Raw genomic sequence first — 25,041 nt, 5'->3', positions numbered from 1 at the left:
GGCAGAGCTTTGCCCCGCTCTGCAGGTGGGAAGGTGGGGGCAGGACCTTGTGCAAAGGAGGGGGAAGGTGCTGGGGGTCCCAGAACGGCCTCGAGTGTGTGTGGGGCAGCTGCTCAAATAGTTCAGTGCGTCAGGAAAACTAAATGGCAGCTTTATTAACCATGTAATGATGTGGCTCATGGTGGGGTGGCAAAGGGAGTGGGAAATGCCAGGAATCCCCTTCTGCTGCAGCAGCAGAGGGTGAAGGAGCTCAGTGGGGACAGCTCCAGTGACCTCCCTGTGCTGACACCACACTCGGTGTTGGGGGGTCACTGTGGGAATCTGCTCCTCTTCTGCTTCAGCTGCAAGGAGATGGGCAGGGAGAGGTCAAACCACGACTCAGGAACGCTCACTTTATCCAGAGCAAAGATTTATTCACTGAAAAGATTCCTACATATCCAGAATTCCAGTAGCATAGAGTGCACTCTTAGGGTTTTTTTCCTTTTTTTTTTTTTGCTGGTTGCATAAACTAATACAGAAACTGTTGTTAATCCTAACAATTTGTAATTAATTTAATAGCAATTCTGGAAGACACTCAGTTCATAGAAAATATAAAAAAAAATTTTGTACTGTACAAAGTTTACATCACATTTGAAAAGAAAACGTGTCCATGTTCACCATGTTACAGACCATTTACATTCACTACTGACGTGTGGCTCCTGTAGCAGCATTGTCACAGCTCCAGGGGGAGGGGACAGGACGTGTGACAGGAACACAACCCAGGGACTGGCTTGGTTTGCTGAGGGATGGCAGAGCCCTGTGGTGGCTCAGCCCAGTGCCACTGACTGAAACAAAACCCCAGAGACAGGAACTGGTCTGTGCTCTGGGCTGCACTGGGACCAGGGGCTGGGCTTTGTGTTTAAGGGCAATTGATGGGAGTTCCACACACCACCCAGGCCAGGTCAGATTAGAATGCCAAATTCTGTCAGAGGCAGGTTTTGAACAACCCCCCGTGCCCAGGACTGCAGCAGGGCACGTTCCCAGCTCGGGGGGACAGTCCCAGTATCCAGCACACTGACCTGGGGCACAGAGGGGCAGGAAGGGTCCCCACAGCCAGGGTTTGAACTGCACGTGAGGGCAGTGGCAGGAAGGACAAATGGTGACAGTCTGTTGGGTTTTTTAATTCTTTGTTTCAACCTGGCTGCACACCCAGTGCTGGCTCTGCTTCCCCAGCCCGGCCCCCGAGACAGAACCTGAGCACACACAGAGTTCCCAGCTGGAACATCCTGGGTGTCCCCAGCTGGAACATCCTGGGTGTCCAGAGACACGGACTGAGCCCAGGGGCTGCACAGGGCCAGGCTGTAGGAAGCCCCCGGGGGGTTCCAGCCGAGAGGCAGCACCCCCTGCTTTGGGTTCGTGCTGTGCTGCTGGAATTTCAGCAGCACTTGTGGGAAAACAACCTCTGCTTAAAGCTGCTGACACAATTACCGAGAGAAAACAAACAGTAGCGAGTCCTGCAGAGCCCGAGGGTGCAGGTGAAGCTGCTGTGCCAGGAGGGGCTTGATTTGCCTTTACCAGGGGAGAGGAAGGGGGGCAGAGAGGACTGCAAGGCCACACCTGGCCATGCCAAACCCATTTCTCTTTTATATCCAAGACACATTTCAAAAGTCTCTGTCAAAACACTTGGAAGAGGCTACAGCTGACACACAGGAGTGAAGGTCTCTGCTCAACAGAACTCAGGTTTTGTGCCACTTAGTTCCCCACACAAGGCAGCTGAACCGAGGGCTGGCACTTTGGCTGCCCACAGGATTTTAGAGCTTCCCTTCCCGAGCCTCAGGTGAAATCCTTGTGATGGTGGGGAAGGGACCTGGGGGGTGCAATGAGCTGCTGCAGTTGGAGAAATGAAATCTGGGGAGTCCCAGGGAGCCCCAAGGACCTGTCTCAGCAAACCCAGGGCTGCACAGACAAGAAGGGCCCGAACGGTTGTGGGGCACTGGGGGTCCTCCCACAGAAGCTGAGGAACATGGATGGGAAGCACGAGGGAGCCTCTGGTAAGAGAGACTGCAGTTAATTGGCAAGAGGATGATGAATCCATCACCTCAGTGTGGTCACTGGCTCCATAACCCCCACACTGTGCACTGGAGGGGGGGCTGTTTTTTTTGGTCCTAAAACAAACCTTTGAAACAAGTCTGAGCTGTTGGACTGGGGCAGGGCCTCCAGACCCTTCCTGGTTGCAAGATTTCTGTTGTTTTTTACCCAAAACAACTGCTGGAGTCCTGTATTTTCACAAAGAGCTTGCAGGTTTAAATGGGACTGATGGTAGGTGGTGGCAACACTGTGTATGTGCAATGACTCTGAAGCTCTTACCAAGCTCGGTGCATCAAGGCCTGACTCAATGCATTATTTAGGGCAGCTTTTCCCTTTTCCTGTCTCTCTTGCCAGGTACACCCTGGTCCCTGAGCAAAGACAATCCCACAGATGGGTTTGCCCTTCCCCATGGGAGGAGAAACCCACACTGACTTCCCCCCCACTTCCCTGTGTATAGGATGGGGACCTTTTCTCCTCCCATAGTGTGTAGGGGTTTTGTTTGGGCAGGACCAGGGCGGTTGGCAGATCCCCTGGTGTTGACCAGCCAAGTGGCTTCAGCTAAATTTGCCTCCCAATGCTTCCATGTCTTAACATAGTCTGTAACAGCCCATTCTACCTCTCAATCTTCCCAGAGGCTTGTGGGTGATCAGGGATGTGACAGATCCACTCGATGCCCTGTTTCTTTGCCCAAGAGCTTATAAGATGATTCTGAAAGTGAGTCCCATTATCTGATTCAATTCTCTTTGGGGTCCCACGTCACCCTGCAGCTCTGGAAAATGTCTTTTCTTCTAGTGATGGGGCTGGAAAGGTCGAGGCTGTTGGACAGTGTTATGTTTCCAGAAATGCCACAACTTTAGGGGACTGGAACTTGTGCCTAAATTTCAAAAGAAGAATTTGCCCCCTGTGCAGAGCTGTGACGTGTCATGGGTTTAATTTTAAAGGCCAGCAAGTCTCAGTTCCTCTGGGATTGTATGAGAAGGAGCAGGTTTTAGTGTGAGTTCTGTGGAGAAGAGCACTTGAGTCACTGACTGAGCCAAACCCCAGGGCAGCACTCCTGCAGCAGGACATCTGTGCTGAGTTCAGGGTGACCCAGAGCTGGACCAGCCCTGCTCAAACAGACCTCAGGGCTCAGGGACTGCTTTGGGCAGGTCCCAGTGCAGCAGGTTGGGCTTTACCTTCAGGAAGGAAAACCCCCCTCTGGGGGCCAGTGCCTCGTAGGAGCCACGTCGCTGCTGTGCAGCCACTGTCCCACTGCTCAGGGAACCCACAGCTCCCAAGGCAGAGCGTGGCTCCTACTGACCACAGACACAAGGAGGAACCAGGAACTGTTCTTCTATCTCAGTGCTATTTGAGAATGGCTGTAGTTAAACTTGATTCAGTGTTTATTATGTTTAAAAAAATATAGTTCACACAAAAGTATCATGTAAACATTGTTTAAATAACTGCTGGTGCTCAGGCAGGACACGGGGCTGAGCTGATGGTCTTCAGAGGGGCTGCACCAGCCTCGGCACGGAGGAGCCACTGAGGGGTTCTGGTGCTGTGTGGGAGCAGAACCAGGTCACAAGGACACCGGGCTACAGCTTTGGGTTACTCGGCTCCAGGATCCCCAAGCCAAATCTTTCAAAACGCAGGACAACTTTGCTACTGTTAATGCTGCAGAGAGTGGGGAGGGAGAGGAGAAGGGAAGGGGGAAAGTGTTACTGATAATTCTTCTTAAAGCTACAGCCCAAGGAGCTGAAATAGGTTCGGTTCTGCTCTCGTACCACCCAAATGAGGCTCAAGTAATTAAGCAGCAAACACATGAAGTTATTCATGTGAACCCCATCAGTGGGAAGAAACACAGACAATCTGATTTGCTCAGGCAGGAGGAACAGGAGATTTTCCCAGGTACCCATAGTGGGGGGAAGCCTGACACTGGTTTTCAGGGAACACTTGGTTCCATTGAAGTAGAAGGGAATCAAAAACTGACAGAATTCTCTTTGTAAGAGAAAGGGGGGTTTGACAAGGTACATGAATAGGTTAAAAAAGCCCAACAGAACAAACCCAAACCCCTTTGCTCCTCTGTAAAGGTGCATAAAGGTGTCTCTCCCCTTGCTCTTATGCTGTTGACAGAGCCAGAAGCACTTGGAGCTCAGAGCCTTCCCTGGGGGGGTGGCAGCAGAGCACGGCCTGGGCACGGAGGAGACTCAGGGAGTGGATGTGGGTGTTTGTCCTCAGACAGCAGAAACCCTGCTGGCTCTTAGTGCATGTTCTCCTCTGCCCCTGTCCTGTCCCCTCCAAAGCAGTGAAAAAAGACCTTTTCTGAAAGGCACGTGTTTGCTGTGGTACCTGTGACTCTGCCAAGCCCCCACCAGAGTCGTCCTGCTGCCCAGGGGATGTAAACAGGAGCAAACCATAACAGTCCAAACACTACATCTGCGAGGGGAGGAGGAGCTGAAGGGCTTTCCTCCTCTTTTACACAGCATTAGCTGATCCCAGCTGAGCCACAGGGGCCTGTTCTGGACACTGCCCATGGCCTGCTCCCGGTGGGCTAAGGACTGTCAGCTGCTCCAAGTGGAGCAAGGACCATCCTTCTTCCCACTCAAGAACTGGCCCTGGCTGCAGTGCTGCCCCCCCAGCCCTCAGCTCCTGCTGGTTTGCAGGTGGAGGTTCAGTCCTGGCTGTGCCACGACAGTGTCCCTGTCACCTTCAGCCACAAAGCCCCAGCACTGAGGACACGGCGCAGCCTCAGCAGGACTGGGACCCACAGAGTGAGGGCAGCCCTGAACCCCCAGGCAGGACACCCAGCCCTGGCTGGCACGGGCACCTGGTCAGGCAGGGCAGGTCCCTGCACCTTCCCAGGGGAGTCCCAGGCTCCTGGAACGCTCCAGAGGGAGAGGAGGCCGCGGTGTTAGGCAGGAAGGTCTCGCAGACAGGAGTGGTTATTGAAGCAAACAGCCCACACCAAGCAAAGGCAGAAAGGAGAACTCGGATAAAGTGTTGATTATGTCCATGGGTTAATTTCGTGGTTTGTTTTTGCTTTTTTAATGGAAGGTGATTGTCCAAGTTGCTGGTTAGGATACGACACATGGAAGCATGCAAGGTGGAGCCCGTTATTGCACCAGTAGCTACAACCTACAAAGAAATATGGGAGGGAAGGGAAAAAGTCACCATGAGAGTTAGTTTTCAGTTATTTAAAGCAAGCTCTTGAGAACTACACATTGCAAAGCTTTGACCAGGCTGGAGCAGGGGTTAGTGCAGTGTGTGAAAGGATCTGTCAGAGGGGAGGGACACGTGTCTTCAGGGCCCTTCCCCTGCTGTTGGTGGATACTCTCTGACACCAAACAGCTGGATCAGTATGGATCTGCTGGAGGGGGGTGAATGTGGCAAAGCAGGCAATGAACTGACTGAGGTGGCTTAACTGCATCATTTCCCAGAGCCAGAGAAGCAGAAGAGCACAGTGTTCCCCTCCTGTCTGGTCTGACAGCCCCCAAGAAGGCCAAAAAAGCTCAGAAACGGTCATTTACATGGAGTGGCAAAACTGCTGGGAGCAGCAGCAGGTACTCACTCAGCAGACTTCCAGAAGTGCCCCGGGTGGGAGAGCCGGCGGTTCAGTTTTGGCAGTTTTTCAAGCATTTCCATGAGGACAGTGAAGCTCGGCCGCTCGCTCAGCTCGAAGGCCCAGCACGCCGAGAGGATTTCCTGCAGGGGACATTGGGGGCTCTTACCTCACTGGGCTCCCAGGTCAGCTGTGCAGACCAGAGAGCTGACTGAGCACTGAGATGTGTGTGAGCCCAGGCAGACACTGCTCAACACAGGGCCTGGACACCCTCACAGCCCAACAGTGTCCTGGTGCTGGGGAACGTCCACTTCTGCACAACAGCTGGAAGCACAGGCTTAGCCTCTAACCTGCTCTGCCATTCTCATCTGTTCTCTTTCCTGCCCTTTATCTTTAGAGTTATGAGTGAAATAAACCTCTTGAAGCAGCTCCCTCTCTCCCTGACAGACAGCTGTATGGGAGGACTCCTGCCCTGGGGTACTCACGTTGACTTCCTTGCCCAGGCTGACAGTTGCCAGGAGCTGCCTGACGCCCTCTCCGCTGCCGATCTGCCAGATGAGCGCCTGGGCAGGCTGGGTCCTGAACGGCCACTCCCGGGCCTGCAGCTCGTACCACACGGTCCTGCAGGGCCAACACACACATCAGGGAACACACCAAACCCTGACACTGCTCCAGCTTCTCCAGCTGAGCCACGGAAGGTGCACAAAGCTGTGCAGCAAACTCCTCCTGCCTGTGACTGTTGCAGTACTGAGGAAAATGCATCCCAGCTGGAATCCCGGGTCTGGGAGAAGGGGATCCCTGACTGGAAGGCTCAGGCCTGTAACAAACCTCACTTAGCAAGCTCTCCTGATACTTTTGGGGGTTCCTTCCTTACCCAAAGGCATAGATATCTGCAGCTTTGGAGAAAGGCAGCTTGTCTTCATCTTTCCCCGGGGCCATCTCACGGACGATCTCGGGGGCCAGGTAGCACAACCAGTCATGAGGCAACTTCAGTTCATTCTCCCTCCTGAGTCCAAAAGAAAGCAGCAGTACTGAAACACTGGTGTGTAGGTCGTATCTGTGCTCCACCTGATGCTTTGACTTTATTTACTCAAATGTTTTTGCCGACTAATTGTTTCTCATTTTCTTGCCATGTTAACAAATAAGCACATGTCAGCCTGACTCTCCAGCCCACTCCTGGGCTTAAAGTTTTGTTTGTTCTGTGCTCTGAGTCTTAATCCATCCATAACTTTCTAGCTCTGTGCTGCTGGAACTGTAGGGAAAAATCTGCTCAAAAAGAAAACAAAGCAAAAGTGCAGAGTGCAGCCTGAGTGTGCACTAAAGCACCTGACACTCCTCTGTACCAGGTACTGCAGGAAACATTTCCCTATTTGATCATCATTTGTCATTCTAAAGGTGGACCAAGCAGTGAAACCTCTGCTCACCTTCCTTCCTGAACCACACCCGAAATTCCAAATAGTCCAAAGTCGGTGATCACAACTTTGCCATTGTCATAGAAAACATTCTTGGATTTCAGATCCTTGTGTACGATGCCCTTTGCGTGGAGATACCCCATGCCCTGGGAAATACAGCAGAGAGGGAAATGTTGGAGGGGTTGGGATTATTGCCAAGCACACTTTGCTTTCTAATCCAAACTCCCTCTCATACCTGCAGTGTGAAGGATTAGTGGGGGACAGGGCAGTTGTGGGACTCGTGCAAGAAGGTGTAAGGGAGCAGCTCCCAGCTCAGAGTGCAGCCTCCAAGCTCTGGCCTGGTGGCTCCATTGGCATAATGAGCCCTTACCTTGATGATCTCCTGTGCTATCTGCCTGGTTTTGTTAATGTCCAGGGATATCTTGGGGTCCCTCACAAAGGAGTGCAGTGTCCTTCCTTTGCAGAAGCTACGGGAAATTTTTGCACATTAAAAAAGAATTAGCTAGCTATATATAATACTTACATTTTAAAAATAATAGTAAGATGCTGTCCTTACCTGGTGATGATTGCCAAGTGAGGGGGGTTCATGCAGGCTCCCATGAACAGCACCACGTTCTCGTGCCGGGTCTGTCTGTAGTTCATCACCTCCTTTTTAAAGAGCTTGAGGTGATCCTGGTTGTTCCCGTCGATCTCCAGCAGCCTGATGGCCACCTCCCCGTGCCACTTGCCCTTGTAGACCTTCCCCCAGCGGCCCTGGCCGATGGGGTCCCCCAGCTGGACCTGCTCGAAGGGGATGTCCCACTCCTGCAGGTACACGCTGGTCTGGCTGGGTTTGCGGTAGATCATCCCCTGCAGGTGCGGCCGCCGGTTCGGCAGATCCTCCACCTCGTCCTCGTCGTCCTCGGGCTCTGATTTATTTGTCTCTGGTTCTTCCACCTGTTCACAGCAAGGGAAGGGAGAGGTGTGCTCAGAGTGCCACGGGGGGGGCAGAGCAGCCCAGCCCAGCCCAGCAGCACGGGCTGCTCTGAGAGACCCTCGGGGCCAACCCGCAAACCCACCTCTGCCTCCCGTCCAGCTGCGCCCGGGCCCGGCTGGGCAGTGCTGCAAGAGAAGGGTTGCAGTGAAAAAAATGTTTGAAATCCACTGAGGGGGCTGCATTGCCTTTAGGGGAGGGGGAAGAAGCCAGCAGAGAACAGATCCTGGCAGAGTTATAGTAGGTCAGACAAAAGTACAATTCCTGCTCCACATAACAGAGGAGGACTCTAAGCTCACTCCAGCAAACCAGGGACAAAGAGTCTGAAGTGATTCTCAACGATTAAGTGGCAGGAATTGATTTGGCAGTGGCTCTGTTATCCATTCCTGGAACACACTGTAATACTCCCATTGCTGCTCCTAAAGCCCTGCAGTGGAGCAGCCCTGTGAGAGCTGGCAATGCAGGCTCCAGGCTTTTCCATGCCCTGCACTTCACATCCTGAGAGAGCTGTTTGCTTGCAGCTCAGTGGGCCTTGCCCCTTGAGTTATAGAACTCCAACTTCTGTTGATCCCACCCTTCTGACCTGGGGATTGCACACCCCCCCATAACCAGGTATTAAAGGCTTGGACTCCTTCGTGTCCCATTTAGAGTTAAGTGTCATGTTCAGCTTTATAAAACTGGGCATACCAGCATCACCCTTGCTGACTAAAATTATCTTGCAAGTTCTCAGATGTTAAGTCCAGTTTTGGCCCTAACACAGCATTTCTGGACTGAGCTGAGGATTATCAGGTAAACACTGTGCAAACAAAAGGATTTCAAACTCTACTTACTTAGTGTCTGCAGCAGTTTCTGGAGGTTGTGCTGTTTGTGCAGGACTGGGAATTTCTGTGAAAGTAGAAACAGTGATGACACATCTTTAAACATCAGTCTCATAGATTGCAAGTTTATACATTGCAATTATTTGCTTCTTATTCAGGAATTATAAACTCAATTACAGACAAAGTGATTTTATACTTCTATTCATTTAAAACTATGCTCATCTCTCCTATCCATGCTGGCCCAGTCCTCTTCCCTTTCCCCTACTGATTTGTAAAGTCTTTCTGGCCAGGCACAGAACCCTAGAAGTGAGTCTTTTTAAAGGAGGACCATGGGTGTGGATAGAAGCCCATAGCAGGAAGCTAATGTTGTACAGCTGAATATTCAAAGTTTCATCTCAGTACATAAATCACATCAATGCCCAGGCTCAGGGGAGAGAGAGGCCCAAGGATACACTGAGATAAGAGAAAGTCTGAATTGGTTTGGACATGTTTTTTTAAAGCAGGATTATTGTTCTTTGGCAGCATGCAGAGGGTTACAAACAGGTTATGTTTTGGCAGTAGAAGTTGGTTAGTAGAATTAAAACAATCAACTCACCTGGGAAGACAAACTGTTGTCTATGCTGAAGGTAGTAGGCAGCTTTTTAATTAATTGGGGTTTTGTAAAAGAACCGCAAAAAAAAAACACCGGGAGAAAAAAACAAAACAACACAACCAAGTTAGAGGATCATCAGTGAGTGCCCCAAGTGCATTCCATGAATTATCCCAGCTCACTGCTGGGAACAGATTAGTGGATTATCAGCCTGCTGAGGGGGAATTCCAGCACATGCATTGGGGGGCCCCTGACAGAGGACAGGTATCAAACACAAACAGTCTGGGGGGCAAACAGCACATTCAGACCCCCATGGCAGAAGCAAATGAGAGCCCAGGAATGTCCAAGGCAGGCCCATGTGCTGCCTTGGACTGCTGCAGTGCTCTCTCATGTCAACTGTGCAGAGGTGCCCCCCCAGAAGCTGAAGCTCATGAGCCATCTGCATTTTTTATTTTTATTTCAGGTTTTTAATTTGAGTAGTTTGTCCCAGTACAAAGTAGCTGCAGTGGAATCCTTGCACTAAACTGGTTCTGTTCCTGCTCCTTTTGAGCAGGCTCAGACAGCAACTTGCACTCACAGTTCAGAACCTGATGCAAAACTGAGCAGTGTTGAAGGCCAGATATAGCAGCTACTGAGCAGCATCTGACTTCAGTTCCACATCAGAGGAGTTACATTTATTCTCAGTATGTAAATCTTTGCCCTTGTCAGAAATTCTTGCCCCTCTCAGCTCTGGTAAAAGCTGCACATTGGGGCATCCATAAGGTATGTAGGGTAAACTCTTCTCCACCAGACATCTGTGTCAATGGTTTAACAACGGATGTTGACTGTGGCTTATATTTTGGAATGGCCTGGTAAAGCCCTTCACTGCAGTTCTCATTTTTACAGCCTGCTCCTGCCATCACCCAGCTCCTGATTTAAAGCCCTTGGTGAGCAGACATAGCAGGCAGCATGCATTGTACAACACAAGGGGAAAGGCAGGAGAAAGATTATAATTTTATTTTAGTCCTTTTCCAAAAAGGAGAAAAGAGAAAGATCAAATCATTTAAGAAAGGTGCCAACATTCCTCAATAATCTGTTTCCTACAAAGGTCTTTTGCTGATACCCTTTAAAAACTTGTAAGAACAGACCATGTCCTTTTATCAGGTAACAAAATACACCTTCACACCTTGCTTAGGGCACAACCATGTACTCAGAAACCTTCAACTCCCTGGTCAGCCTCTACTTGCAGAGAGGCCTTTCTGCTCTGGGCAGGTCTCCTGAGAGAGAGGAATTACCTGGGAAGTTGAACCTCCCGTCCCTCTGGCCCATGGGAGAGGGGTTGGGGGGAGGAGTTGCACTGGGAGGGTTGGAAGACTGGAAAGGTGCTGGGGAAGATGGAGTAGATGAGGTTGTAGAGGAAGGATTACTGCTGGAGTCCAGGTGGTTTATTGCTGGTGGATGCTCCTGCAAAGCAAAGAAAATCACTCGTGAGAAAACAGGGAAAAGAAAGGAGGAATTGCCCTCAGTGTCTGCTGGACAACAGAGAGAGGGAAGTTGTTCCCAGCCTTGCTCAGGGCATTGTTTTTCTGAGCAAGCACCTGCAGCTGTGCACGAGCCATGGTTTACATGGAGAAAATGTCACACTGCAAAGTCTCCTCGCGATGTGAAAGCTCCAACCCTCAAGATCCTGCTGCCACCACGTACCTTTTTAGTTAGTGCTTTGGGGAGAGTTCCAAACTGTGGTTCTGTGGGTCTGTCTACTGGGTTATTGATATCAGACGGGACAGACTCTGTTCTTCTTATTTTTGCTACTGAAAACAGGTTGAAGAAGGGAGAAAAACAGCTTAAATCAGAGTTCTTATTCTTGCTATACCATCAATTACATTGAAATGCCAAGAATTTGTAGAAAATTACTTACTGGGAAGGAAGGATATTCTACAAGCAGGTGCCTCTTTAGTACATTTGTTGTGACATTTTAATCTGAAAGAGAACCATTACATGTTAAATAAGGACTTGTTCTTTCCCAAAAAGAGGAAGCCTACCCTTAATTTGTAATTCTTATGCTAATCTCAGAGGGAGTTCTGGAATGCCCAGGCCCCAGAGCAGCAGCATTCATATGGAGAATCCTATTATGTGTGTCATTAGACTAATGAAGGCCATATACATATCTTAGCATCTGATTTATTTTTAATATAGCTACTTTCACTGACTCTCATCCAGCAACAGCGAAGCACTAAAATCTCAGTGCTCTGGACTAACAACCCAGAGAGAGAAGCAAAAATTAAAATCCTGGCTGTTATTTAGGGATCCAGCTCCGTTATTTAGGGATCCAGTTCCTACCACAAGATTTGCCCAGGGTGAGGTAGGAAGTCTGTGCAGGGAAATAAATTTGGTTCATTCAGGTGTCAGGCTGACAACCTGAAGTGTGAGTTGTTCCAAAGCATCCCTTTGCTGGGTCAGAAGGACTGAGAGATGGTGCCACTGCCAAGAGTGCCTCCCACCAAGAGCTGTGTTACTGCAGGTTGTAATGGATCCAGTTGCAGGCTGTTGTTGGGACCATCCCTGCGTGCTCACCTGCAGTACTTACACTTCACCCCGAACATCATGCTCTTCTGGCACACTTGGCAGATCTGAGACAGCCAGGACTTTGTAGAGAACCTGAGCAGAGACAAGAGGGGGAAACTGGTGTTAACTGGTGCCTAGGGGAAAATGAACCTTTGTAGGTAGTTACAGGCTGTACTTGAGCCCTTTGTGAAAGGGGCAGGGGGTGGTTGGTGCAGAGCCCTCCTGGGCTGATCCAAACCCCCCTCAGAGCCATGTCCCTTGTGCTGGGCTGATCCAAACCCCCTCAGAGCTGTGTCCCCTGGGCTGTCCCTGTGCTGGGCTGTCCCTGTGCTGCTCACCTGTGTGTCACAGCCAGGCCAAAGTCTCTTCGTACCGTCTGAGGGGATCCCTGGGAGAGCTCTGGTGGGGAACAAAAGGAGGGTTTAGGGAGGCATTGCCCACACCAGCTCACCAGTGTGGACAGAAACCAAAGGGTCACTGCCCCAGTCATCCCCAGCAGCCCAGAGTGTCAGCACCACAGCCCAGGCTATTGCTGCAGAACTGCTGAAGCTCCTGTGCCTGCACTGGTCTCCATTGATTTGATAAATCGTGATGATTTACATTTAGGGATTACAGAAGTCCATCTGATCAGGTCTAAGCCATTCTTAAAGTGGAAAGTCAGACTTTATTCCTAACTGGTTTGCTTCCAATTGGTTTACCACAAATACCATCAGCCGGTTTTCCTGCAGTGTCAGCAGATTTCAGAATGTTCTTTTTCACTGAAAATTATCTCAGTTTTCTAGACAGGGTCAGCATGACCCAGAAGGATAAAAATGTATATGTGAGCTCACTTAGTGAGCTGGTAAGTGCAGAAAGGGAGACCTAGACTTCAAAAGGCCAATCCAGCACTCCAGTGGTTAGAGCACATAACTTTCTGAAAACTCTCAAATACTCAGATTCTGGCATATTTCCTGAACTAAATCTATATAAATATTCCAAATCTGGACTAAATTCAAATCTGCAAGTGTCAGCACAGCCAGGGCTGCTGGTGATTACACAGAGCCAGTCTCTCACTTGACCCTAGATGGCACCAGATTCTTTTTTATCATTAGTCCAGTGATGTTTTAAAGGTGTCTGTGCTCTTCAGCCTCTTGGGCTGCAGTGGCCAGCTGCCTTTGCAGGGAATATTGCTGCTCTAGTGTGGCCATCCAAATGCACAACCATCCCAATGGATCCCAACACAACTTAGGATGGCTGTTAACATGGGGTAAGATGGATAAATCCTTACTGAAGAGTTCTAATGAATACAAACCAGTTTGGGACTGACTGGGACTCACCAGCCCACAGCAGAGATTTTAACCCAGCCAATATGACTGCATGGAGAAAAGCACTGAAATACTTCATTTCTGTCTGAATTTATCCTAATGCTTTTTTCATTTATTGCACAAATTATGTCACTCTCCACAGGGAAATGCTCAGATTGCTGCTGGCATTTTCATTTTATAATCTTCCATTTCTGAAAGTAATTCCTGGGGTTTTTGTTTTAAGGGGCATTGGATATATGTGCAGTGCTATAATGTCCTTATTTGGACTTTTATACTTTTTTTTAATGCTTTGATGCTTTTGCACCCTTCCCAAGCTGCTCCAACCTCTCTCCATTAGGTTCCAAGGTTACAGGTTGTGTCTGGGACACACACACCTCAGAGTAGCTCAAACTCCCAACAGCATAGGTATGGCACTGGATAAAAACACAGCCCTGCTCCTGTCAGACATGAACCACGTGAACAGACTCCTCAGCACCGGGGAATATTCCACATTCCAGCACTTGCTGAAGCTTTCTCAGAGGGCTGCACGTAACTGTCTCATTTCATTGCAGAGACACTGGGCAGTGAATATCCAAAGACACCAAATGGTCAGATATGACATTTCTAGTACCAAAAGGCATCAGTACCAGCTGCCTGAGGTAGAGACAAGCACTTACACCCAAACCCCTCCCTTTAACCCTTGAAACATCACTATTCCTTTTCCTTGCTGTTGTCATCTGAAAAAACATCAGGTACAAAAAAGTAAAAGCCCTGCAGTTGTGCAGCAGGCCAAGCTCCTGCTCAGTTAACAGAAGCTCTGGGACAGGAGGGCCCATGGAGACCCTCCAGAGGCTGCACAGGGATGACCAACAGGGAGCTGACAGGCACAGGTTCTTCTCTCTCAGCAAGGCACTGCGGACACCCCCAGCAGAGTCTCTTACCGAACCTAGAAAGGAAAAGAGATTTTTTTTTTAGCCACCATGTTCCTGTGACAGGATTCACACTGTGCTAGAACAGGAACTGCTGCCTGCAGCATTTGCTGTCAGGTTTGCAAACAGCCCTGGTTTTGCACAGGCTGCTGAAGCTGCTGCAGTGCCAGCACTGTCCTGCCCACGGGTGGCAGAGTTTGGTGGGGAGAGCTCCAGCCCGGGAAAGAACTTACTTTATTGGAGGAACTTCATCTATCCTGTTTCCCAGCTGTGACTCGTGGGACTTGCTCCTGGTGAGGGTCGGGAAGTTGGGCAGCAGCTGGAAAACCTTCCGGCAAGGGGGGGGAGGAGTCCGTGGTGGCTTCAGCTTGTGGCGCCGCTTGGCCTGGGGGGTGGCCGGGGGGGTGATGGTGATGCTGTGAGTCCTGGGGGCCAGCCTGCCCTGGGCAGGGAGCACCAGGGGCTCCAGGAGGGTCTCTGTGTACACGGAGGGGCCGAGGCTCTGCAGAGGGTCCGTGGGGGATGCTGTGGACACGGACACACAGCGGGGCTGGGGGCTGCCCCTGGGCACGGCCGCGGGGTCCGGGCAGGAGCCGCTGTCCCGGCGAGCCTCGGGCAGGACCAGCACATCGTCCTTCAGCTCCCCACCTGAGCAGAGAGCAGAGAGCTGAGTCAGGGCCTGGCACACGGGGCAGCACCTCCACACCCACAGGGCTCTAAGTGCCCCCGTGCAGGGGGTGTCCTGCCTGTTCCATGGGGATGGAGATCCCACGGGCTCCAGCGAGGCCCCAGCCTGGTAAATCTCAGCACAGGGCCTGAGTTTGGCTTCTGAGAGACATATACCTGGATTTTTAAAAGTGCCATTTCTGTCTAAGTGAATGCCATGACTTCTGAGCAATGGCTGGTGTGACACAGTGTGGATGGGAAATATTTGACAGCCTGGGACAAGAAAGATTAGAAAAAAGGAAATATGAAACTGAGCTGTTTGCTGACTTTTCCATTAACTAATCTTTATGACTTGCAAATGAATGAACTGTCATAATACCAACAGGAAGCATCACCTTTCAGTGACAGATTGATAATTGCTACAAAGAAAGATGTAATGCATGTTAGTACCAGTCTGCTGGGAGAGGCTCCTGTACAAACAGATTTTACAGTGCCTTTGGAGTGCCTGGGGAAGGTGACAGGGCTTCTCTCTGAGCTGGCAGTATGTGGGGAGGGGATCACCTACACAGAATCTGGTTGTATTTGTTGGGTGAAGGATGTGTACTGACTGATGGAGGATGAACTGGAGCATTGGACAGAACTCTAAACAGAGAGGGAAAAAGGATATAGTCTATTGAGTAGGAGAGGATATTTCCTCATACATTTATTTCCATTTATTTATTTGACTTCATGTCAAAACCAAACCCAGCTCAGGTCTTTAGCTGTGTTTGATCAGTGCACCTTCATGGACATGCAAGAGCTGCAGACTGACAGTGGTTACAGAATATACCAGACACTGTCTGGAGGGTTTGCAGATTCTCACATGAAAGGGAGCAGGATGGGGCTGGGTTGCCAAGACCCCAATTCCATGTGGGAACAAGACAGTCTGTACCTGATTCTGTCACCTTCCGTAGGCAGCTGAGTGCCCCGTTGAGCCTGGAGCACTCCTCATCTCTGGCACCACACCTCTTCATTGTTTCCTTCACCTTTGACTCATTCATTTCTAGTAAGGCATCCAAGGTCAGCTCCTCTGGTATCCTCTGCAGGAAAACAAGGCACCTTTTTTTACTGTCCATATCTAAACAGGACTGTCACCTGTTGTTCTGGCAGACTTTGAATAGTGCCCTGTCACTGCCTGCTCTGACTCATGATTTACTCAGTTTGGTAGTGCCCCTCTCTTAACAGATCCAGCAGTGCCCAACAGCTGCCCCCTGCCCCACGTTGAGTGTGCTCTGCACCACTGGGGCTGGGCACTCACTGGTATTTAGTTAGGTTTAGAGGTGATTGAAATATTCTTCTCCCCTACTGGAAAGCTTTCACTCAGTACTTTTGCAAAGCTACCAGTGAAACAACTTTTTCCTTAAAAATAGCAGTCAGAAACAAAACAGGCCTAAAACCTGAAAAAATGTCAGATAAAGGTGTTTGGCTTTTCAGTAGTGAAGTGAAAAGCAGGAACGGTGAGGAAAATTACTTCTTTTCTTGAACACAAAAGAAATGTTTTGACAGAGATAGCGACCTCCTCCTCCTCCTCGTGCATTTTTCCTTCATCAGAGAACCAGCCTTCCCCATATCCTGCCTGGGGAGATATTTGTGCAGAACTCCTACTACGTCTTAATACACCAAACCCCCACAGAGATAAGGTTCAGATCAGGCAGACACAAAAGATACAAGAGCCTGGAAAGCACAAAACGATCTGGTATTTCCTGACACAGAACTGAGCTGTGTCTCTCTCTCTTCCCCCATTCAAATGTTTCCAGGGTAAGTCTGCAGCAATTGTGGTTAATAAACAAAACCAGGATATTTAGCCCAGATACCCAGGAATTTCCCTGAAAGTTCTGCCTAAACAAACCTCCCTGTTGCCTACTCTCACAATGAGATCACAAATTTCACAATATTTGGCCTCTTTCCTAAAGCTTCAGCTCCTGGAATCGAGCTATATAAAAGGGTTTGAACTTTTATCTGAAGGGGAAACTCAAAACTGTGTCTCAGTGCCTGGAGAAACAGAACACTGGAAATCCTCTAGTCCTTAAACCTCACTTCTGACTTCAAAGCAAATGTGAATGTGCTGAATGTCCTTTAACAATTGCATCTTTCTTAATCCAGACTTGTGCTTTTGAGAGCTGACGCAGGACTTTGAGCTGTGACAGTGCTGAACAGCCCCAGCCTTTGGAGCTTTGGAGGTGGTAACACAGAGAGTAATCACAGAGTTTCCATTTTTAGTAACTGTGGCATGGAGCAAAGAAAAAGAGTAAATTAAGAAAGGGCAGAAGTCTAAGAAACACATCCTGCATCTTCTGTCACATGCCCTGAGCCGGATGAAACACAAAACACAGCTGACTCAAGGAGAGCCCAGGAATTTAAATGAGCAGCAAGCACAAAGCAGGGCCAGAGCAGAGCCAGAGTTCAATGAAGTTTGGATCGATTTTTTTCCATAATTAATCTCTGCAGAATAACAAAAGCACAGACATCCCAGCTGATGCTGGGTATTATTACTCATTTTTCTGCACACCTGCAGCATCGTGATGCAGGAGTAAGAGTGCCCCCAAAAAGCCTATTCCTGAATGATTTCAAAGACTCCAGTAAAAACAGTGCAAAATCTATCTCCTGGGAACCCTGCTCTGATATCACACTCCCAAGGACAACATCCCAGGGGTTTGGATGCTCAGAGCTGCACCCGGATGGGTTTGCACAGCTCCAGGAACAACAGGAACAGCACAGGAACAACAGAACTGCCCCAAGCCCTTCCTACAGTCTGTCCTTTCCTCAGCACCCCCTGAACTCCTCTCCCTGGAGTCTCCCAGCAGCAGCTTTGTCCTGCCATGCAGGGGGCAGGCCCTTGGTGACACGAAAAGGGACCAGGACAAACGTGGGCCGAGGTTTAGTGCAAAATGGAGGCAGCTCCTTACCCCACCCCAGGTGCCCCTGGCTCTGGAGCAGGGAAGCCAAAGGTGCCCTGTTAAGTGTAAGGGAAAACAGTGTCTCACAAAACCATTTATCCCACTCCATGCTGTCACACAGTCTCGGAGTAAGCGGGATTACAGTGATGTAATTTTTGAATTATCCTGAAACATTTCCTCACCCCACTAAGAAAACAACCCTGGCTACACAGCCCTTGTTCAAGGCAGCAGCCTCATCCCAGATCCCAGCAGGAGCTCCCCAGCCCTGTCACCCAGGATCCCCTCACCTCCCAAACCTTCCTGCCACCCATGTAACCAGTAACTTATCAGAGCTGTCAGTGAGTCAGTTGGTTAAGTGGAAGAAACCTGAGGTTTCCTCAGGAAAGCAGAGCTTTCCCCCCACTGCCAGTGGCAGCTGGGATGCAGGGCCAGCTGGGGTGGGACTGGTGGCAGCACCATTGGGGATCTGGTTTCTCCAGTGCCTGTTCTGTGGCAGGAACCAGCCTTCCAGCTGGATCAAGGATTCAAACCTTCCTCATTGCAGAGAAAACACCTGAAAACAATTTTTAAAAGCCACTAAACTATTGAGCTCTTGCGAGCGTCAGGGAATTTTCCCTTTGTCCATCCATTTGCAGGACACAGTCTCTGAGGGGGCTCCACCAGCCTGAGCTCACTGCTCTGTGCTCTCAGCTCAGAGTGTGGCCTGGGATGGTCCAGCTGAGCAGCAGAACCCCCTCATCTCTGCACTCCCAGCACACAGACCCTGACAGAGGGGCCTGGGCCCACAGGCAAACTCCAATCCACTCTTTTGCTCAATGGTTTAATTTTATAAAGACAGAATAGCAAGTTGTAGGAAAGTATAAAGTACAGAAAAGGAGATTATACTTAAACAATCCCAGTGACCTTGAGCTGGGAGAGCTCAGACTTTCTGAACCTGCTGCCAGCCCCCATGACACGCGACAAAAGAAATAAGCCTTCAGCGAGGGGGAGGGAGGGGCAGTAAGAGGCTTTCTTTAAACAGCCACTCATGTGCTGCACATATGTGGTGGCTTAATATAAAACTGGCCAACCTGATCCCTGTAAGATTGGCCTGCAATGCTTTAGCTCTGTGCTGGCCCCAGCCAGTGTGGCAGGAGGAGGGTCACTGGTTCAGGGGGGCTCTGGGAACAGGTTCTGCTGCTGCCCTGGCTCAGCTGTTGTGCTGGGGGGAGAGTGGCCCCCGGGAAGGGCCCTGACAGGGTCCAGTGCAGGGGGGCACGTGCTGGGCCCCAACCCCTCAGTGCAATTCTGGGTTCTTGCACAGGGGTTACCCCCAGCACTGAGGGTGAGAAATGTGGGTCCATCTGACCTCCCTTTCCCTGCTTCTTCAGTGGGTGCTGAGGCTTCTCAAAAATAGCTTTAAAAATGCAGGTTAAAGGCTTGCATTAAAGCCAAGCTCAACACCACCTCCTTGGGCACACCTTGCCTTGACAGGGGAAGCTGCAAAGTATTCAGATACTATTCTAATAATAAGGTCAGATTTAATTAGGAGAGAAAGAGCAGGAGAAGACAGAACCTGCCTTCAATCTCCAGCACCTCAGTAAATCTAAAGCCTTACCACAGTAAGGCTTCTGCTCAGCAGAAGTGATGCTAAAAAGCCTGAACCAGGAAATCACTCCTCTCTACAAGAGGTAAAAGGACTTTCCTATAAAGCCCTCCCACTTATCAGACACAGACTGCAATTAATGGGACACGTTTGAAGAGAGCAGAGTGAGTACCACTGCATCCAAGGAGCCATCCAAGGGTTAGGCTCAATTAGTCTGGGTGAAGAGTTCACACAAGTCTTTAATCTTGTCTGGTGTCCAACTTAAATCCCTGAAACATGGCAAAAATGCTGGTATCTGACACAGTGGAGGGGTTATTTTTGGTAAAGATTCCACCCTGCAGATAAGCCTATGGAGCTAATGCTGCTGCTGCACTCTGCAAAATCAGCCTGACCTGCTCCTCGACCCAGTACCCACAGCTCTTCCTGTAAAGCTGGACAGTTGTCAAGGCCCCAAATGCCTCCTCTCAAATCAATACATTCCCTCTCCAATCATCCTCCCGTGAAGCAGCAGATGCTGGAAGAGAAAGCCCATTACATAAGGTGCTTAAATTCCCACTGATAGCTCTAAGCAAAGCATGGAAAGATGCTCTTAAGAACATCTTGTGCCTGCTAGTTGTTATTTTGCTCTGGTTTTCTGGTGCCTGGAGAAGAAGGCACTGAAAAATTGTTGCATTATTAAATTCCTGGAGATTTTATGGGCATTCTGGAAAGCCTCTCACATGAAATTTCCAGCCTGCATTAAGCTGTGAGCATAACCAGGCCATGGTCTCACCTGACATCACCCTCCTCGCTGGCTCCCCTCGCAGCAGGTGGGTGAGAGGAGCTGCCAGGCTGGGGGCATTCCCTTCCCCTGGCTCTCTGGGACAGGACTGCTGCTGTCACTACTTCTCTGGAAGGCAGAGGGACCCCGAGGGAGAGCAGGAGCCTCAGGCCGACCTCAGGCCATGAATGATACAACAAGGCTGCCAGGGGCACCTGCACCCCTTGGCAGGGGAAGGGAACCCTTGCAGTGGGAGAGAATATTTTCCAAGAGCTGTTTACACTGGGGAGGGACCTTCAGCTGGAACACAGAGATGGAGTTTTAGCTCAAGGAAGCCTGCAGGACAGAGTTAATCTGCATATACACAATTAGCACATCCAGGATCTCTGCTATCTGGTGGTCCAGTCAGAGCTCCTGCTGCCAGAGCCATGGAAATCCCCAGCCAAGAGCCCCAGTCCTGGTGGCCTGTTCCTGCAGATATGTGACAGCCAGAGATGGGAGGATACAGCTGTGGAAACCTGATAGGCTTAGGCAGATCTGCCTCTTCTATCCCCATCCAAAGCAAGGATGCACACACAGAAAACCCTCAGCACTGCTCTGACAACTGATCTGCTTCGAGCTGGACCACAGTCCATGCAAACAGCACCCTCTGCCCTGGGCTCGTGGTACCAACCCCTGGCCAGTGGCTCATCCTCTGCAGATTTTCCCAGGGGCAGCAGGAGACTCTGGGCAGACAATTCCTGCTCAAGGCATGAGCCCCTCCTGCTCTGCTCCCCCTGTGCCCAGTGTGCCCCTGCCTTGCTCAGCTCTGCTCTGACGAGCAGCACTTTGCCATAAATGAGGAAGGAGGTAAATGAGGCTCCACAGGCAGGCAGGAGGGACCCCAGGAAGGTACAACACTGGGAGTCAAATACATCCCCCAGGTGGAACAGCCATAAACCAGCCCCAGCACTGCTGCCTCTGCTCCCCCAGCCCCCTGGGTGCACAGCCCTGCTGCTGCACCAGCTCCTGGTCAGGGTGTGCCTTCCCCATGCATGGCAGTCACCCACCCTAAAAACAGCCTTCCAGGCTTGACTGACACCCACCCCTGCTCCACGGCCAGTGTGGCCAGCCCAGACATGCTTCACAAGATGATGAGGAGATGACTCTGTTCTTAAGTTACTTTTTAAGACAGTGACAAGTTACATGTGGGAACAAATATAAGTTATGTTTCTGGGAAGCACAACATAAAGGCAGAGAGGATTGCTTTCTGTGCTGAAGAAAATAAGCCAACAGAGATTTTTTTTAATCTCCTCTTTTGGTAGACATGCCCCAAGCCCAGAACCCAGTAAACAGCTCTGCAAGAGACTTCTTCCATCAGCTTAAGAGTGGGGACAGTGCTCTGTTCTCATCCTCCTTCCCTCCTGCTCCCCCCTCAATTCCCAACTCCAGCTCCCAAGGGGAACAGGACAATCCAGATCAGTGTATTTTTGTAGGACCATTTTCAGAGCAACTTTTATCCCCCTGAGACCACTATACAGTGTAAACATACCTTCTGTCTGTAAGGTTGCTTGTCCTGTCTTTTCTAGATCTCAGTTTAAGTACCTCCTTGCCTGGTTTCAATCCACCATATTTAACCATTTTCAGTATTAAACCACACATACAATCAATCTCTAGAACTCCTATCCAAAAAAAAGGACTCCAGCACTTCCTAAAAAAAAAAAAAAATCCCTATAAAGCAAGTTAGAGCACAGTGTGAGCCCAGCTCCAAAGCAGAGCCTGCTCCACACCAGCCACCATTTGCTGCGATAAAAACCCGTCTGGAAACCGATTAGAGGAGCAAGAACAAAGCAACAGCAACAGCGCAGGTTGGGGTGGGGGTTCACGGGCTCCTTACCCCTCACAGAGAGCAAACAGGCCCCCAAAGCCCAGGCTGGTGTCCCCCACGTACCTGCGGGGCCGCGGGGTCGGCGCAGCCCAGCCCTCGCACCGCGCGCAGCGTCACCGGCTCGCTGCCCTCCCTGCCCACGGCAGCTTTAGCTCTTGCCCAACGCCATAAACAGTGCATTGTTAGTGCTGTAATCTCTTCCAGAACTAAAGGGTTTTACAAGCAGTCATTATTCTCGTTTTAAATATAGGTTTTCAAAGAAATAAAGGAGCCCAACGAGAAGACGGCAATTATAATTGCCGGAGCTCTGGAGCGTTGGAGCTTCGCGGTGTCTAGAGCAAGTCACCGGGCAAAAATAGTCTTCACTCTGGAGTGGAGGAGTCAGCAGATATTCTAAATTGGAGCTGGTGCTCTATTTCTGACAGGAGAGCCTGGGAGCTTCTGTGCTTCCCTGCATGGCAGCTTTATTTGGGAGAGGACTGAGGGGGGGGCGAGGGGAGGGGAGGGGAGAGAGAGAAACAGAGCATTGTTTCTCTCACCACTGAGCCAAAGAACTCTTGCAATTAGGCTGCTTTTCAAGGGTGTTATGTCACAGATTAGCACAATCTTCAAAATACTCCTTCCAGCAACACCAGAAATGCAAAGGGAATCAGAACCCTTTAAAAAAGCAAAAAAACCCATGAACTGAGGCCTTTCTCCTGATCTGTCCCTGACAAACAGGGCACCCAGAGAACCCTCCACCTGCACCTCCTCCTGTGCTGTGCCTGCTGCTCTGGCTCTCAGGGCAGCCCCTGGTGCAGCTGTTCTGAGACTCTACAGGTACTTGGCAACTCCTCCAACTGGTTGCAGAGCCTAAAAGGCCCAAGAAGAGAGGGCTGTGTGCCTACATGAATACACCATGACAACACTTGTGGGGTTTTCCTTCCCTCTGTAGCACTTTTTGGAATTAGGAAACCCAGTATGGCTATTTCCAATTTACAGTGAGCTGAGAGTATCTGAGAGCTGGGAAGCTGCTCCCAGTGTCCCTTGTACACAGAACCAGGCAGGGACTGGAGGGTCTCCATTTTCACTGGGTGAGCTGCTCAGCCACCTCTGTAAAGGCTCCCCCAACACCTCTCCCCCCAGTCCTGTCACAGGCTGTGTGCACAAAGCAGACCATTCTAAAGGATGTAATAACTAATCTATTAAAGCTCCCTCTGTCAGTGATTTCCATTTTGAGAGCTTTCAGCTGAAATGCAGTTCAACATGCTCTGTGAAATCTAAGCAAGAGCAGGGATGATCCCATGGTACCTGTGACATTCCTGAAAGGCAGCTCATCCCAGACAGCTCCCTGCACTGTGCTGATGGCAGTGGCAGACACCAACAGTGCTGCATTGCTATTTTCTGGGCAGTGCAGTAACATGACCAAAAAAAAGCCCTGCAAGAACAGAGCACTTAGTTTATTAGCCCAGCTATTTCCACTTGTCCCAGCTCACAGCCTGTCCCAGCATGGCTACTCAGAAATCTTTGTAATGACCCACTGAGTGCTGCAGTTCCCTTGTCCAGCTAATACAGATGCTACAGAAGCTGTTTGCAGCTGCTTGAAATGGATGCAGAACTCTTAAAAACTAACCATACATTTGGAATCCCAGAAGGATTTCAATCCTTTGTACACCTCTTGTAATTCCGTCCCAGAGAACAAAAGGAAGAGTTCCCTCCACTGGGCACTGCCTGGGAGGGGGCAGCAAGGGAGCACGAATCAAAATAAGAAAGAGCTGGAGAATTCCTCCTGCCTTAGACCAAACCCGAATTTGTTCACCCCTTTTAGTGACCACACACACTGAAGGGCAGTCCCAACCCTCTCTGCTCCCTGAACTAGCAGGATGGGGCAGATTTGAACTGTCCACCTCCCTCCCCCCTTCTCTTCACCTCCTCCCTGCCCCCAGTTCTGCAGGCACCACAAAGGATTTATAAAAGAGCTACAAAGACATTCTTTTAGGCTCAGGCAGTTCCAGTAACCTTAGAAACAACACTAGCTGGGAGCCTGGCAGCTTGGCCAGGCTGCTTTTATCCTCTTGTTGTCACTGCTGCACCTTCAGTTGTGCCACCCAAAACCTTGCTGGGCTGGAAGGCAACACCAGCATCACATTCAAAATGAACAGCAGGAAATAAAAGGAACATCTCGGTCCTGAACTCATCCTGTTTCACCAGAGACCACTTAGTTACATGAGGACCAAGCTGGAATAACTCCCATGGAAATCTGTGGAATTTTTCACTTGGGCAGATTCCTGTTGAAGTCAAACAAAATTTTTGGTTAAAGATCAAAGGAAGCTGAATGAGAACACTGTGACCTGGCCTACAGAGGCAAAAACGGGAAAAAGAATGGAAAAAACCTTTTCTGCCTTGTTTAGCTGTGAGTGGACTGAGCTCTGTGGGTGTAATTGTAACTGTTGGTTCTGGTTTGGCTAATGTGACACAGAACACAGTGTGGCAGCGTTCTGTTATTATCTAAAAGGCAGTAAGTGATTAAATGCAGTTGTTCTCAGACCCAGGGGGCAGGAGAGGAGGCCCTGGCAGTGCAGGACTTTTGTCTCACCCTGAGCAGCAGGTGTGAGTGTTGCTTCCAACGCTGGTGTGAGGAGATGCCCAGGAACTCTGGGAGCAGGACAACGGGAAGGGAGGGTTTCAGCACTGCTCTGGGAGAGAGGAAGCTCCCTTCCCACCCCAGGTCCCCCTGTGTACCCACACCCTCCCACCCTGCCTGAAAGTTCAGGAACCAACTTAAACCCAGCAGGCAGCTGGGAGTGTTCTGAAGAGGCAGGAGGGTTCTGTGCTGAGGGCTCCTTACCTGCACCACCTCTTTCCTGACGTTGACGATGTCCAGCCAGTCGTGGAAGCGGGGGTAGCTGTTGAGCTCTGCTGTCCTGTCGCTCAGGGGCACGCTGAGCTTGCACTGCCTCTGCCGGTGGATGTAATCGATGAGCTTCACCTGCGGGGACAACACAGCCTCAGGCCCTGGCATCTGCCACCTCCCAGGCAGGGCTGCTGCAAAGGGCTGCTGCTCTGGGAGCAGGGCTCCTTCAGGACAGAGCAGT

The 25,041-nt window shown here is 50.2% G+C and overlaps 1 protein-coding gene across 4 annotated transcripts in view; it reads right to left on the bottom strand.

Annotated features, from left to right (window-relative positions):
• Nucleotides 1–392: 392 nt before the first annotated feature.
• KSR1 (kinase suppressor of ras 1) overlaps nt 393–25,041 on the bottom strand; it is a 53,755-nt gene continuing 29,106 nt past the window's right edge. Inside the window, exons 2-20 of one of the 4 annotated variants that reach the window (XM_027698737.1) lie at nt 24,795–24,935; nt 15,751–15,898; nt 14,387–14,801; nt 14,166–14,170; nt 12,280–12,340; nt 11,951–12,034; nt 11,295–11,356; nt 11,081–11,187; nt 10,672–10,840; nt 9,404–9,445; nt 8,821–8,875; nt 8,076–8,118; nt 7,574–7,953; nt 7,388–7,484; nt 7,030–7,163; nt 6,480–6,611; nt 6,091–6,226; nt 5,615–5,748; nt 393–3,720 (exon numbers count right to left, since the gene is read on the bottom strand). In XM_027698737.1, the coding sequence (XP_027554538.1) occupies nt 3,642–3,720; nt 5,615–5,748; nt 6,091–6,226; nt 6,480–6,611; nt 7,030–7,163; nt 7,388–7,484; nt 7,574–7,953; nt 8,076–8,118; nt 8,821–8,875; nt 9,404–9,445; nt 10,672–10,840; nt 11,081–11,187; nt 11,295–11,356; nt 11,951–12,034; nt 12,280–12,340; nt 14,166–14,170; nt 14,387–14,801; nt 15,751–15,898; nt 24,795–24,935 (2,424 nt within the window). In that variant the 3' untranslated portion in view covers nt 393–3,641. Of the gene's footprint in view, nt 3,721–5,614; nt 5,749–6,090; nt 6,227–6,479; nt 6,612–7,029; nt 7,164–7,387; nt 7,485–7,573; nt 7,954–8,075; nt 8,119–8,820; nt 8,876–9,403; nt 9,446–10,671; nt 10,841–11,080; nt 11,188–11,294; nt 11,357–11,950; nt 12,035–12,279; nt 12,341–14,165; nt 14,171–14,386; nt 14,802–15,750; nt 15,899–22,030; nt 22,378–24,794; nt 24,936–25,041 lie in introns of those variants that run through there. The other 3 variants (XM_027698738.1, XM_027698741.1, XM_027698739.1) reach the window with 3 other exon arrangements.

The sequence above is a fragment of the Neopelma chrysocephalum genome, unplaced genomic scaffold, assembly GCF_003984885.1.
Source record: "Neopelma chrysocephalum unplaced genomic scaffold, ASM398488v2 Primary Assembly neopelma1_132, whole genome shotgun sequence".
NCBI lineage: Eukaryota > Metazoa > Chordata > Aves > Passeriformes > Pipridae > Neopelma > Neopelma chrysocephalum.
This window is presented reverse-complemented; position numbering and strand designations above follow the sequence as displayed.